General features: G+C 49.9%; 1 protein-coding gene across 2 annotated transcripts in view; it reads right to left on the bottom strand.

The window, feature by feature from the left end:
- LOC119946125 (snurportin-1-like) overlaps positions 1–13,422 on the bottom strand; it is a 30,525-nt gene extending 17,103 nt beyond the window's left edge. For both annotated transcript variants that reach the window (XM_038767545.1, XM_038767546.1), the window contains exons 1-3: positions 13,343–13,422; positions 11,396–11,561; positions 8,057–8,219 (exon numbers count right to left, since the gene is read on the bottom strand). In XM_038767545.1, the coding sequence (XP_038623473.1) occupies positions 8,057–8,219; positions 11,396–11,553 (321 nt within the window). In that variant the 5' untranslated portion in view covers positions 11,554–11,561; positions 13,343–13,422. The remainder of the gene's footprint in view (positions 1–8,056; positions 8,220–11,395; positions 11,562–13,342) is intronic.
- Positions 13,423–16,005: the final 2,583 nt, after the last annotated feature.

Here is a 16,005-nt window from a genome sequence, read left to right as displayed (position 1 = left end):
TTGTTAAGCACTTACTATGTGTCAGGCACTGTTCTAAGCACTGGGGTAGATACAACCTAATCAGGTTGGACACAGTCCCTGTCCTATATGGGGCTCACAGTCAATCACCATTTTCCTGAGGCACAGAGAGGTTAAATGATTTGGCCAAGGTCACACAGCAGGCAAGTGGCAGAGCTGGGATCAGGACCCGTGACCTTCGGGCCTGGGATCTATCCACTAGGTCATGCTGCTTTTCGGTTTTCTATAGGAAACAGAAAAATCCTTGTGGGGAACTAATAAGGAAGAGAAGCAGCGCGACTTTGTGGAAAGAGCCTGGGCTTGGGAGCCAGAGGTCGTGGGTTCTAATCCCGGCTCCGCCACTTACCAGCTGTGTGACTTGGGGCAAGTCACTTCACTTCTCTGTGCCTCAGTTACCTCATCTGGAAAATGGGGATTAAGACTGTGAGCCCCACATGGGCAATCTGATTACCTTCTATCTATCCCAGTGCTTAGAAGTGCTTGGTACATAGTAAGCGCTTAACAGATACCATCATCATCAGTTCCCACACCTGTAAAATGAGGATTAAGACTGTGAGCTTTGGGACAGGGACTGTGTCCAACCCAATTATCCTGTATCTACCCCAGTGCTTAGAACAGCGCCTGGTAATATGTCCAAAACAGAACTCCTCATCTTCCCATCTAAACCGTACCTTCCCTCTGACTTTCCCATCACCCTACAACGGCACCACCAATCCTTCCTGTCTCACAAGCCCATAACTTGGTGTTATCCTTGACTCCTCTCTCTCATCACTATATCCTGGAGGCCCCACCTTCACAACATCATGCTGTGATACTTCTTGTGAAAAAAGCCTGCAATGGCTAGCATTAATGGTTTAGTGGGGGTGACCATCAATATTTTTTTCACTACAGATTTAGTTTCCAAAAAATCCCAGAAAAAAAACACAGAAAAGCACCCCGCCATCCCCCGCCCCCTTCACCTTCATTTTCATTTGCTCCCAAGACCATTCCAATCCCTAGGTTCTTAATCAGTCATTCCATCAATGGCTTTAGAGCATAGTATAGGGACTATACTAAGTACTTGGGAAAGTACGTAAATAAGATACACATGCCCCGTTTTCAAAGGCCTTACAGGTGAATAGGGGAGAGAGGCAGAGTCAATTAAATAATCCACATTTTTTTTATTGAGCCCTTACTCTCTAATGAGTCCTGTATTAAGTACTTGGGGCATAATCCCTGTCCTCAAGGAGTTTAGACTTTAGTGGGGGAGACAGACGCTAAAATAAATTACAAGTAGGGGGATGTAATAGAGTAGAAAGACGTGGACATACTGATAATGAAAGCAAGAGGAAGCCCAAGAATAGAGCACGAAGCAGTAAGAATACATCGGGATAAAACAGCTGAACAAATAACTGAGTGTACAGATTCATATATAAATGCAAAATAAACACATATACCCGAGGGATGAGTACAGGAATAAAATGTACAAGTCCTAAGGGTGGGTGTGCATTTGATGAGACTGAGCTGTTGGGAATGCATGGGGAGAAGCCTTCTTGGAGGAGGTGGGATTTTCACCGGGCTATGAAGATGGAGAGAGCCGGGTCTGGCGGATTTGGGCAGGATAGACATCACGTAGGAAGTGAGAGAGTCCAGAGTGGGGTACAATGAGAAGGCGAACGTTGGAAGGTGTGAGGAGTTTGGCACTGCGGTAAGGAAAAGTGATAAGCACTGTGGAGAAAGCTGTTGGACAGCCTGGAAACCAACACTGAGAAATTTCTCTCTGATATGGGGAGAGACGGCTACACCACTCAATCACTCAGTCAGTGGTATTTATTGAGCACTTACTGGGCGCACAGCACTGTACTAAGAGCTTGGGAGTATAATTGAGTGTGTAGGTATGATTCCTGCCCTCAAAGAGCATATGGTCTAGTTGGGGAGATAGAAGTTAAAATAAATTACAGGTAGGGAAAGCAGCGGAGAATCATCAATCCATTCTTCGTATTTGTTGAGTGCTTACTGGATATTGAACATTTGCACATAGTAAGTGCTTAATAAATGCCATCATCATTATTATTATTATTACTAAGTACTTGGGAGAGTACAATGTAACAGAGTTGGCAGACGTTTCCTGCCCACAATGAGTAAAAGGATATAGGAACGTGTCTACCAATTCTGTTGTACTGTACTCTCCCAAGTGCTTAGTACAGTGCTCTGCACACAGTAAGTGTTCAATAAATACCACTGACTGATTGATAGATAGGGACAAAAGGGCTGAGGTTAGGGGAAGTGCGTGTGTGAATTCAAATGCACAGATGATGCAGAAGGAAGGGGGAATAGGGTGGGGAAGAGACAGCACAGACGAGAAAGCTTCCTGGAAGAGGTGTGATTTCGAAAGAGCTTCAAAGAGGGGAAGAGTGCTGATCTGTCAGATATAATAATAATGGCATTTATTAAGCGCTTACTATGTGCAAAGCACTGTTCTAAGCGCTGGGGAAGTTACAAAGTGATCAGGTTGTCCCACGGGGGGCTCACAGTCTTAATCCCCATTTTACAGATGAGGTAACTGAGGCCCAGAGAAGTTAAGTGACTTGCCCAAAGTCACACAGCTGATAATTGGCAGAGCTGGGATTTGAACCCATGACCTCTGACTCCAAAGCCCATGCTCTTTCCAACTGAGCCACGCTCCTCTTCTTCTTCTTCTTCTAACATTGATATGAAGTGGGAGGGAGGTCCAGGCAGGAAGGAAGGTGGGAGCAAGGAGTAGATGGCACAGAAAGGCAACGCGAGGGAAAGTCAGGAGGTTGGAATTAGAGGAATGAAGTGTGAGGGCTGTGTTTTAGTAGGAAAGGAGCGAGGTTAGCTGGGGGTGGTGGGGGAGAGCTGAATGAGTGCCTTAAAGCCAACGGACAGGAGTTCTGCTTGATGTCGAAGTGGATGGGCCCCCATTGGAGGTTTTTGAGGAGTGGGGTGATGTTCGCAGAACCGTGTTTTAAAAAAGTGATCCAGGCAGCAGAGTGAAGTGTGGACAGGAGAAGGGAGAGGATGGAACCGGGGAGGTGAGCAAGGAGGCTGCAGCCGCAGAAATCCGGCCACCGAAGCCCCCTTGGGAAGAGCCCTCCCTCTAATACCTTCCCTACCTCGGAGTAGGGTCAGACACAGTGTGGCTCAAAGTGCAGGCACCCTCTTCCACGGCTAAGCTAGGCTAGCCTAGGCGGAGTCCTCCAGATGCTGGCAAAACTTTTTCTCTCGCTCCTGGTGATGCCCAGAATTTTGTTGCGAGCGGGTGGAACCAGCCTTTTTAGGGAATGCTCCGGTCAAGGGGAGGAGCAAGAAAGCCTATGGACCACATGGAGAAGGGGGTGAGAAAGCTCTCTGAGGGAATACAAAGGTTCTCAAAAGAGAGCATTTGGAGCAGCTGAAGGGGCGGGAAAGCCCTTAAGGGAAGTGTTCCTGGAAGGAGGGGAACAGAGGAAGCTACAACTATACATACATACGTATTTTTCCTTTCTCTTTCTCTCTCTCTCTGAGATTTCACGAGGTCAAAATGGAAAAAAATCCAGCAATTTTCAAATACTATATCATTCCCAAAACAACCCTTAACCTGTTCTGGGCCCCCGAAAAGTTTTAGGGTCATAAAATCCATGAAAAATGTGCCCAGACTGAAGACAGCACCGCCTAAGCTTTTCTGCCACAAACTCCGTTTGCCAGAATGTAAACCAATGGTCTGTCCAGCCCCAAATTTGACTTCTGTCGAAGGCGCCAGTGACCGTTCCGAGGCCCAGGGTGCAGGTGGCCTCGCTGGAGAGCCAAACTCAGGGCTAGGGATGGACCTTCTAACATCCTCACCTTTCTTTCTAATAGCCCACATGGACCTTCCACCCAGAAATGTATTCAGACTCCTGAAACCCACCGTGAGCTTCCGTCTATACAATTTCCTGCGGAAGTGAAACCCACATGCTCACCTCAGTGTAGAGAAGTGCTTCCTTTTGCTTGTCATGAACTTAATCACCTGCAAGGATTAATTGCCCCTCTCCACCCCCACCCCATCCCTGGGGCCTGGAGCTGGGGGATTTGCTGAATAGCAGTTCCACGTGTACCCTATCCACTCCCTTTCTGATTTCATGGGCTTCAATCATGTCCCCAGCCTGCCTTCGTCTTTCCAGATTTAAAGATGCTAATCTCTTCAGGCTCTTCTTGAGCATAAGCTATTCCATTCCAAATCCCGGCTCTGCCAACTGCCTGCTGTGGGACCCCGGGCAAGCCACCGAATTTTTCTGTGCCTCAGTTTCCTCATGTGTAAAATGAGGATGAAATACCTGTTCTCCCTCCCACTTGGTCTGTGAGCCCAAGTGTGGGACAGGGACTGTGTCCAACATTATTATCATCATTTTATGTTTGTTAAGCACTGTTCTATGCGCTAGGGTAGATACAAGGTAATCAGGTCAGGCACAGACCCTGTCCCACTTGGGACTCACATTCTTGGTAATCTTCTCTACCCCAGCACTTAGAGCACTGTTTCGCACAAAGGAAGCACTCCCCAAATATTATTATTACTATTATTATTCCATGACCGTTTTGGTTGCTTTTCTCGGCATCTTTCCTGCCTTAACTCTGGTTTTCCTACCACGCAGCAACCAGAACTGCCTGCAAAACTCCAGGTGTGGCTAGACTGTGGTTGGACAACACGGGATGATAAGGATCTGGGTGCCCGGGTGTTTTCGGCATTGCTACGGCTCCGTGCTTAACGTTAAATTTTCATTTTCCTCTTGTCATTCATGCAAGATTGGGCATTTCCATTTCAAAGAGGATGAATCTGTGGCATGGCCAGATGAAAAACTTTGCTTTAGATCCAACAGACAATTATTCTCCCCCGCTTCAAAGTCTTTTTAAGTCTCCTCCAAGAGGCCATCCCTGACTAAACCCTCCTTTCCTCTTCTTCTACTCCCTTCTGCATCACCCTGACTTGCTCTCTTTATTCATCCCTCCTCCCAGTCCCACAGCACTTATGTACATATCTGCAATTTATTTATTTATATTAATGTCTGTCTTCCCCTCAAGACTCTTGCTTGTTGTGGGCAAGGGAACATGTCTGTTATATTGCTATACCGAACTCTCCTAAGCGCTTAATACAGTGTTCTACACAAAGTAAGCGCTCAATAAATACCATTGATTGACTGATTGAGATCATTCATTCATTCATTCAATCGTATTTATTAAGAGCTTACTGTGCGCAGAGCACTGTACTGTGTTGCGTCTGCAACTTAGCTAATGAAATTTCATTCAATCGCATTTATTGAGCGCTTACTGTGTGCAGAGCACTGGACTAAAGCATCTGAATTTGAATTCTTGCTCGTGATTTATCCACTTCTCAGAGGAGTTCTGAGGAGTAAGTAGTGACTGCAAAGGTTCTGCCAAACCGCAGCCCCCTACAAATGTTAATCAGTGGTATTTATTGAGCGCTTCCTATGTGCAGAGCACTGTATTAAGCACTTGGGAGAGTAAAATACAAGAATTACCAGACACGTTTCCTGGCCTAACAAGAAATAATTGTTCCTGGCCCTCGAGGAGCTTACACGCCAACGGACTGTCAAACAAAAATGAATACAACTTGGGTCAAAAATGAATATATTTTTTTTAAAAGGTAGTTGTACAGTGCCAGGCACCGTACTAAGTGCCGGGGTAGATACAAGCTAATCAGGTTGGACACAGTCCATGTCCCACAGGGGGCTTAAAGTCTTAATTCCCATTTTACCGAAGAGGGAATGAGGCACAGAGAAGTGAAGTGACTTGACCAAATTCACACCTCAGACCAGTGGCGGAGCCGGGATGAGAACCCAGATTCTTTGATTCCCAGGGCTGTGCTCCTTCCAGTAGGTCAAGCTGCCTCTCTAAATTTTGGCAATAAATCATACAGACATAAAAACGTAAAATGTGGAGGTGGGCATAAATAGGGTTCATAAGTGCTAGAGAAGACTTAGGGAGCACTAAGGCTCATGGTGCTGGGGAATTAATCCGCCAAAGTCTCTTCGAGGGCATGAATTGTGCCTACCAACTCTGCTATACTGTACTCTCCCAGGTGCTTAGTACAGTGTGCTGCACACCGTCAGCACTCAGTAAATACCACTGATTGACTAACCCGGGAAGGCTTGTTGGAGGAGGTGGGTTTTTAAGAGGGCTTTGGCTAAGTCTATGAAAATGCCACTGTACGGGTGATCCTGAACCAATAGGAAAATCTATGATTTTGATTCTCATCTCTTTACGCCAGGCCCTGGTGAGTGGAAGCCAGGAGGCATCCAGGCCAGATTCCACACCGGCTCGGCAAGTCCAGGAGCCTGCCCACGCTCTCCTTCCCCAGAGGTAATAATAATAATGATAATTCTGGTATTTGTTAAGCGCTTAAAATGTGCCAGGCACCGTACTAAGCGCTGGGGTAGGTACAAGCAAATCCGTCTGGACACAGTCCATCTCCCGTGGGGCTCACGGTCTCAATCCCTGTTTTACAGATGAGGTAACTGAGGCCCAGAGAAGTGAAGCGACTTGCCTGAGGTCACCCGGCAGACAAGTGGCGGAGCCGGGATTAGAACCCATGACCTCCGGACTCCCGGGCCCGAGCTACTGCGGGCTACTTTCGGCTGGGTCTGGGGGCCGGAGGGGAGACCGGACTGTGGGCCCCCTTGTTGGCCAACGGGTCCCGTCCGGATAATTAACCGGGAGACTACTCGTGATAAATGTCTGCGTCTTTAAGTGAGGAAAAGGGTTCTGGAGGTGAACGTTGAGGTGAGTAAGCTTTATAACGATGGCATCTTCAGGGCAAAATGTGTACTACTGCTGCAAGGAAATTTTTCATTCCACCCTACTCAGGAAAGCATTTTGATCCCGACTTTTCCTTGAGACACACCCCAGGAGAAACCCATCCGGTACGAGGGTTGGCTAAGAGATCTCCGGCGGCTTTCCTCCTGGCCCTCTCCGCTCAACTGTTTCCGCAGGTCCGAATATCCTGCTTTCCTAAGCTTCCACTTCCTCCCGTGTCGTACAGTTCCAGCCCAGGGATGCGTGTCCTGTTTCCCTCCGCTCCGGAAAAAGCTGGAGCTACAGTGGGAAAGACAGTCTGTGTGTACGCAGGTGACCCGTCTCCCACCCTGCCCACGTCTGGTTTTCGGCCCTCCTTTTCAGCAGCGGAAGAGTTGGGGCAGGGCAGGTAATCGGGCCACCCTGCAGCCACGCAGCAAGGAACCCCCCCCCTCTCCGCCGCAGCTCCGGGATCCTCTGGGAGGTAACTGAGAAGCGGGGCAGCCTCTCTCCGGACAGCGTGGCCAAGTGAAAGGAGTGTGGGTCTGGGACTCAGAAGACCTGGGTTCTAATCCCCGCTCTGCCCTTGCCTGTTGTGTGACCTCAGACTAGTCACTTCTCTGGGACTCAGTTTCCTCATCTGTAAAATGAGGACTCAATCCCTGTTCTTTCTCCCCCACCTAAAACTGGTTTCCTTGACGGCGTTTGGCACAAAGTAAGCACTTAAACGCCACAATTATTAATTAATACCATGAGGCTCATCATCTAAATAGGAGGGGGAACAGGTATTGAATCCCTATTTTACAGATGGGGCACAGAAGTAAAGTGACTTGCCCAAGGTAAGAGAGCAGGCGAGTGGCAGAGCCGGGATTAAGGCCCGTGCTCTTTCCACGAGGCTTTGCTACAGTGCCCCGCAAAGAACTAAACACCAGCAATACTACTATTAAAAGCAGCGTGGCTCAGTGGAAAGAGCCCAGGCTTGGGAGTCAGAGGTCATGGGTTCAAATCCCGGCTCCACCACTAGTCAGCTGTGTGACTTTGGGCAAGTCACTTCACTTCTCTGGGCCTCAGTTACCTCATCTGTAAAATGGGGGTGAAGACTGTGAGCCCCCCGTGGGCCAACCTGATCACCTTGTAACCTCCCTAGCGCTTAGAACAGTGCTTTGCACATAGTAAGCGCTTAATAAATGCTATCATTATTATTATAATGCTGCTATATGCGTTTGTCGCAACATCACCAGACATCAGAACACTCCAGGGGCTCACTCACCTGGTTGGCATAGCGCTTCGGCAACTTCTTGCCAACGTCAATGTCCATTTCCTCATCTCCCTTTTTGTCTCCCTCCTCCTCCTCTTCCTCCTCCTCGCTGTCCATTCCTGTCCAGTCGTCTTCGGCCAGCCTCCTGGCATGGTTCACGTAATCCAGACGCTTGCTTAAAAAGGCACAGAAAGGGTCTTATCCTCTCGCCCGCAGACACCCGGCAAGCAGCGACTCGAGGCTCCGTTTCTGGAGGAACAAACCCCACCTCTCCCCAACCCCAGGACCCTCAAGGGAAGCTCCGGCCATACGAATTAACCTTCTGGGAGACTAAAACTGCAGTTTCCTCAATAGGAACCGAAGATGAAAGGGGATCTCCCAAGCAGTTTTCAGAAATGCCTTCGAGTTCACACAAGCATCAGATGGAAAGAAAAAGCCAGGACTGACCTCCCTTAGTTGGGGTCTCAAACAGGCTTTACTGAGGCCTGAGAGGAGCAGATGGTTCAGAGAGCTCTGGGAAAGAGAAAAATGCTCCAAACCCAACTTTGTGGCTCTCTGGTTTCCCAAGCTTTCTGGGGAACAAATCAATCCTTTCAACAGTTCATTCATAATCGATCAATCAGTGGTATTTATCGTGTGCTTACTTACCTCCTTCCCTTCCCCACAGCACCTGTATATATGTTTGTACATATTTATTACTCTATTTATTTATTTTACTTGTACATAGCTATTCTATTTATTTTATTTTGTTAGTATGTTTGGTTTTGTTCTCTGTCTCCCCCTTTTAGACTGTGAGCCCGCTGTTGGGTAGGGACTGTCTCTATATGTTGCCAACTTGTACTGCCCAAGCGCTTAGTACAGTGCTTTGCACACAGTAAGCGCTCAATAAATACGATTGATTGATTGATTGTGTGCAGTTCTAAACTGCACACAGTTGGAGAAGCAGTGTGGCTCAGTGGAAAGAGCCCGGGTTTTGGAGTCGGAGGTCATGGGTTCAAATCCCGGCTCCACCACTTGTCAGCTGTGTGATTTTGGGCAAGTCACTTCACTTCTCTGGACCTCAGTTCCCTCATCTGTAAAATGGGGATGAAGACTGTGAGCCCCCCACCATGGGACAACCTGATCACCTTGTAACCTCCCCAGCGCTTAGAACAGTGCTTTGCACATAGTAAGCGCTTAATAAATGCTATCATTATTATTATTAAACACTTGGGAGAGTACAATACAGAAAGAGTTGGTAGACATGTTCCCTGCCCACAGAGGGCTTACAATCTAGAGGGAGAGAATATAAAAAACATAGTAACAATATAATTCATTATTGATAATAATAAAACACAAGGAGCATGGGCCTGGGATTCTGGAGGATTTGGGTACTAATTCCCACTCCATCACTTATCAGCTGTGTGACTTTGGGCAAGTCACTTGACTTCTCTGTGCCTGCTACCTCATCTGTAAAATGGGGATTAAGACTGTAGGCCCACTATGGGCCAGGGACTGGGTCCAACCCAATTATCTTGTATCTGCCCCAGCTTTTAGTAGTGTGCCTGGAACATAGAAAGCATTTAACAAAAACCACTAAACCCCCCCCACAAAATGAAGTCACCTGAGCAGTTTAAGGCTAAATTAAATGTCTCTTAGGCTGTTCTAATGTAATTTTAAGAGCACCCCAAGTGAATGAACCACCCAGTGACAACAGCACTACAGTCCAGTATTTCAGAAAACACCACAAGCTCAAGGCTCTTAGTACAGTGGTCTGCACAAAGTGCTCAATAAATACGATTGAATGAATGAACTTAGACACACTCACTGTGCATTGTCCTTTTAGCACTTGATAGTCACCCCACCCTCACCCCCACGGCACTTTTGTACCGATCCATAACTTATTTCAGTGGCTGTCTCCCCCTCTAGACTGTAAGTTCCTGGTGGGCAGAGAAAATGTCTACGAACCCTTTCGTATTATTCACTCCCGAGGACATAGCACAGTGTTCTGCAGACAGTCAGCGCTCAATAAATACCACCGATTGATTTACTCCATGAATAAGAACAAACTGGAATGAACCCAAGGCAATGAAGAAACGGCTTTTCTAAACAGTGAGGTGACAACGGGTATTGATGCTAGACTAACAACCCTCCATGGAATTCTTAATATTTCTAGTAAGCAGTGGTTCACTGTGGCTTGGACTGCCATAGTGCCCTCAGAACCGGAATTAGACTCCCTATCTTAGACACAACTCATCAAATAATCCTACAGGCTGCTATTTTCATCTTGGCATTTAGGACAATGTAAATGGCAAATTTTTGTCCCAACACGGCCTCTCACTTGGACAAGACAGCCACCTTCAGTTCATTCATTCATTCAATCGTATTTATTGAGCACTTACTGTGTGCAGGGCACTGTACTAAGTGCTTGGGAAGTACAAGTTGGCAACATATTCATTCATTCATTCAATCGTATTTATTGAGGGCTGTGTGCAGAGCACTGTACTAAGCGATTGGGAAGTACAAGTTGGCAACATATAGAGACGATCCCTACCCAACAGTGGGCTTACAGTCTAGAAGAGGGAGATAGAGAACAAAACAAAACACACTAACAAATAAGTAGAATAAATATGTACAGGTAAAATAAATAGAGTAATAAATACGTACAAACATATATACAGGTGCTGTGGGGAAGGGAAGGAGGTAAGGCGGGGGGGGGATGGAGAGGAGGAGGAGGGGGAGAGGAAGGAGGGGGTCAAGTTGGCAACATCTAGAGACGGTCCCTACCCAACAACGGGCTCACAGTCTAGGAGGGGGAGACAGACAACAAAACAAAAGAAGAAACATCACCCGCTTCCTTTCCAAGCGAGGGACCCCCTCTGCAGATGAAATTTCCCATCTGCCAAGAAGAAAAGCTGTACTGAGGCCTGGCCATACAGAGAAGCAGCGTGGCCTAGGGGAAAGACCTCAGACCTGGAGTCAGAAGATCTGGGTTTTAATCCCGGCTCCATCCCTTGTCTGCTGTGTGACCTTGGGCAAATCACCTCACTTTTCTGCATCTCGGTTACCTCCTCTGCAAAATGGGGGTTAGGACTGTGGGACATGAACTGTGCCTAACCGGAGCACCCAAATGCTTAGTACAGTGCCTGGTGCTTAACAAAAACCTTTAAAGAAAAAAGAAAAAGAGGTGTCTCTTGTCATGATTTCTACCTTTAAACTGCTCTGCCAGTGGGAAAAGGGACAGCAGGATGGCACACCGTGCTCTGAGCAGAGTCAGTGCTCAATAAATCCTATCGATTGGGATTAACTGATTAATAGATAACCCCGGTGCCTTCTGAGTTGCTCCGGGGACCGGTTTTAGGGGCCGCTTACGATTTCTGGAGTTCGAGCAGTCGGCGTCTCCTCTCTCCCTGCTCCAGGGAACTGTACTTGGATTTATACTGGGCCAGGCGAGGGTGCGGGGCCGCCGTGCTGTTCAACTCCCGGGACACCGAGAAGCTGCAGGCCAGGGCCTGACTGAGCTCATCCATCTTGACGCCTGCAGAGGAGAAACGTGAAAGGGAGGCCACGGAGAAAATGAGGACAGCAAGAGGAGGCTGGTGGAGGCATCATTCACCGGCAAAGGGGCTCAGTGGGAGGGGAATACCACCCCAGGGTTCGAGGGGAGCCGGGAGGATGTTCATTCAATCATTCATTCAATCTTATTTATCATCATCATCATCAATCGTATTTATTGAGCGCTTCCTGTGTGCAGAGCACTGTACTAAGCGCTTGGGAAGTACAAATTGGCAACATATAGAGACGGTCCCTGCCCAACAGTGGGCTCACAGTCTAAAAGTGGGAGACAGAGAACAAAACCAAACATACTAACAAAATAAAATAAATAGAATAGATATGTACAAGTAAAATAAATAGAGTAATAAATATGTACAAACACATATACATATATACAGGTGCTGTGGGGAAGGGAAGGAGGTAAGATGGGGGGATGGAGAGGGGGACGAGGGGGAGAGGAGGGAAGGGGCTCAGTCTGGGAAGGCCTCCTGGAGGAGGTGAGCTCTCAGTAGGGCCTTATTTACTGAGTGCTTACTGTGTGCAGAGCACTGTACTAAGTGCTTGGGAGAGTTCAATGTAACAATAGACTCTAGACTGTGAGCTCCTGGTGGGCAGGGAATGTCCCTGTTTACTGTTGTATTGCACTTTCCCAAGTGCTTAGTACAGTGCTCTGCCTACAGTAAGCACTCGGTAATTGTGATTAAATGGATGAATAAGCAATAAACAAACGCAGGACCCATTGTCAGGCGGTGGTCTCAGGCCCAGGACTGGCTTGGGGGCCGGGTGTCCCAGGACAAGGGGGGGCGACCCAGGTCAGGGCTGGGGGTTGGGGGTCCGGTGTCAGTGGGGTCCTGGGGGAAGCTCCAGGGTGGGGATGTCCTAATTCAGGACGTGAGTGGATAGAGGGAAGGCCCAGGGGTCAGGGGGTGACCGGGTCAAGGGAGAGCCCGGGCTAGGGATGACTGCTATGGGGAGCCCCGGGCCTGGGGATGTCCTAGGTTAGGGGGTGACTGGATAGAGGGGAGGCCCAGGGGTGGGGGTGAACGGGTCGGGGGGGGGGCCCGGGTCCTCGGGGGGGGGGGGGCTGGGTCAGGGGGTGAGTGGATAGAGGGCAGGGCATGGGGTGGAGGGGTCCTGGGTCAGGGGGTGACTGGGTCAGGGGAGAGCCCGGGCTGAGGATGACTGTCATGGGGAGCCCCGGGTCTGGGGTCCGGGGGGAAGCTCCGGGCTGGGGATGTCCTAGGTCAGGGGGTGAGGAGATAGAGGGGAGGCCCGGGGATGGGAGTGAACGGGTCAGGGGGAGCCCCGGGTCCTGGGGTGGACGGGTCCTGGGTCAGGGGGTGAGTGGATAGAGGGCAGGGCATGGGGTGGAGGGGTCCTGGGTCAGGGGAGAGTCCGGGCTGGGGATGACTGTCATGGGGAGCCCCGGGCCTGGGGGTATCCTAGGTCAGGGGGTGAGTGGATAGAGGGGAGGCCCAGGGGTGGGCTTGAACGGGTCAGGGGGGAGCCCGGGCTGGAGACGGCTGTCATGGGGAGCCCCGGGCCTGGGGTAGGCACCAACTTGTACTTCCCAAGCGCTTAGTACAGTGCCCAGCACGCGGCAGGCGCTTATTAAATACGATTGAATGGATGAATGGATGAATGGGGGTCCCGGGGGAAGGTCCGGGCTGGGGATGTCCTAGGTCACGGGGGGAGGGGATGGGGATGGGGGGGGGGAGGCCCTAGGGTTGGGGGGCAGGAGGGCGCAATCACACCGACACTCACCGAGCACACCACCCGCCGGGGCCCGAGCAGAGCCGAAGCTGAGCCGAGGAGTCCAAGCCGAGCCCGAGCCGAAGCCGAACCGGAGCCGAGTCCGAGCCGAGCCGAAGCCGAACCGGAGCCGAGTCCGAGCCGAGCCGAACAGGAACGGAAGTCGAGCCAAAGCCGAGCCGGAGCCGGAGCCGAGCCCGAGCCGAGCGGGAGCCGGAGCCGAAGCCGAGCCGAAGCGGAGCCGAACGGAGCCGAGCCCGAGCCGAGCCGGAGCCGAAGCCGGAGCCGAAGCGGAGCCGAAGCCGAAGCCGAGCCCGAGCCGAGCCGGAGCCGAAGCGGAGCCGAAGCCGAAGCCGAAGCCGAGCCCGAGCCGAGCCGGAGCCGAAGCCGAAGAGGAGCCGAAGCGAGCCACGTGGCCCCGCCCCCTCCCTCGCGGCGCCGCGCGCCCGGCCGACCGTCCCCGCGCCCGGAGTGACGGGACGGGACGGGCCCCGCCCCCGCCCCCGCCCGGCCAACCGTCCCCGCGCCCGGAGTGACGGGACGGGCCCCGCCCCCCCCCCCCGCCGTCCTCGGCCCAGGGAAGCCGCGAGGCTTCGTCATCATCATCATCATCATCACATCATCACAATGACGATGGCATTTGTGAAGCGCTTCCTTTGTGCGAAGCACTGTTCTAAGCGCTGGGGGGGGGGGGGGAAACAAGGTGATCAGGTTGTCCCACAGGGGGCTTACAGTCTTCACCCCCATTTTACAGACGAGGGAACTGAGGCCCAGACCGTCTTACCTCCTTCCCTTCCCCACAGCACCTGTATATATGTATATATGGTTGTACATATTTACTACTCTATTTATTTATTTATTTATTTATTTTACTTGTACATTTCTATCCTACTTATTTTATTTTGTTGGTATGTTTGGTTCTGTTCTCTGTCTCCCCCTTTTAGACTGTGAGCCCACTGTTGGGTGGGGACTGTCTCTATGTGATGCCAATTTGTACTTCCCAAGCGCTTAGTCCAGTGCTCTGCACATAGTAAGCGCTCAATAAATACGATTGATTGATTGATTGATTGATTGATTGGGTGGGGGATACAAGGTGATCAGGTTGTCCCACGGGGGGCTCACAGTCTTCACCCCCATTTTACAGTTGAGGGAACTGAGGCCCAGAGAATAATAATGATGATGGCGTTTGTTAAGCGCTTACTATGTGCAAAGCATTGTTCTAAGCGCTGGGGGGGGGATACAAGGTGAGTAGGTTGTCCCACGTGGGGCTCATAGTCTTCACCCCCATTTTACAGATGAGGGAACTGAGGCCCAGAGAATAATGATATAATGGCATTTGTTAAGCGCTTACTATGTGCGAAGCACTGCTCTAAGCGCTGGGGGGGATACAAGGTGAGTAGGTTGTCCCACGTGGGGCTCAGTCTTCACCCCCATTTTACAGACGAGGGAACTGAGGCCCAGAGAATAATAATGATGATGGCATTTGTTAAGCGCTTACTATGTGCGAAGCACTGCTCTAAGCGCTGGTGGGGGAAACAAGGTGATCAGGTTGTCCCACGGGGGGCTCACAGTCTTCACCCCCATTTTACAGACGAGGGAACTGAGGCCCAGAGAATAATAATGATGATGGCATTTGTTAAGCGCTTACTATGTGCGAAGCACTGTTCTAAGTGCTGGGGGGGATACAAGGTGATCAGGTTGTCCCACGGGGGGGCTCACACTCTTCACCCCCATTTTACAGGTGAGGGAACTGAGGCCCAGAGAATAATGATGATAATATAATGACGGCATTTGTTAAGCGCTTACTATGTGCGAAGCACTGTTCTAAGCGCTGGAGGGGGATACAAGGTGAGTAGGTTGTCCCACGGGGGGCTCGCAATCTTAATCCCCATTTTACAGATGAGGGAACTGAGGCCCAGGGAATAATAATGATAATAATAACATAATGATGGCATTTGTTAAGCACTTACTACGTGCAAAGCACTGTTCTAAGCGCTGGAGGGGGATACAAGGTGAGTGAGCCCACTGTTGGGTAGGGACTGTCTCTATGTGTTGCCAATTTGTACTTCCCAAGCGCTTAGTACAGTGCTCTGCACATAGTAAGCGCTCAATAAATACCATGGATGATGATGATGATGAGTAGGTTGTCCCACAGGGGGCTCGCAATCTTAATCCCCATTTTACAGATGAGGGAACTGAGGCCCAGGGAATAATAATGATAATAATAACATAATGATGGCATTTGTTAAGCACTTACTATGTGCAAAGCACTGTTCTAAGCGCTGGAGGGGGATACAAGGTGATCAGGTTGTCCCACGGGGGGCTCACAGTCTTCATCCCCATTTTACAGGTGAGGTCACTGAGGCCCAGGGAATAATAATGATAATAACATAATGATGGCATTTGTTAAGCACTTACTACATGCAAAGCACTGTTCTAAGCGCTGGGGGGGACACAAGGTGACCAGGTTGTCCCACGGGGGGCTCGCAGTCTTCATCCCCATTTTACAGATGAGGTCACTGAGGCCCAGGGAATAATAATGATAATAATAACATAATGATGGCATTTGTTAAGCACTTACTACGTGCAAAGCACTGTTTTAAGCGCTGGGGGGGGGGACACAAGGTGATCAGGTTGTCCCACGGGGGGCTCGCAGTCTTCATCCTATATGTATA

This window comes from Tachyglossus aculeatus, chromosome 26 (assembly GCF_015852505.1).
Source record: "Tachyglossus aculeatus isolate mTacAcu1 chromosome 26, mTacAcu1.pri, whole genome shotgun sequence".
Classification (NCBI taxonomy): domain Eukaryota; kingdom Metazoa; phylum Chordata; class Mammalia; order Monotremata; family Tachyglossidae; genus Tachyglossus; species Tachyglossus aculeatus.
This window is presented reverse-complemented; position numbering and strand designations above follow the sequence as displayed.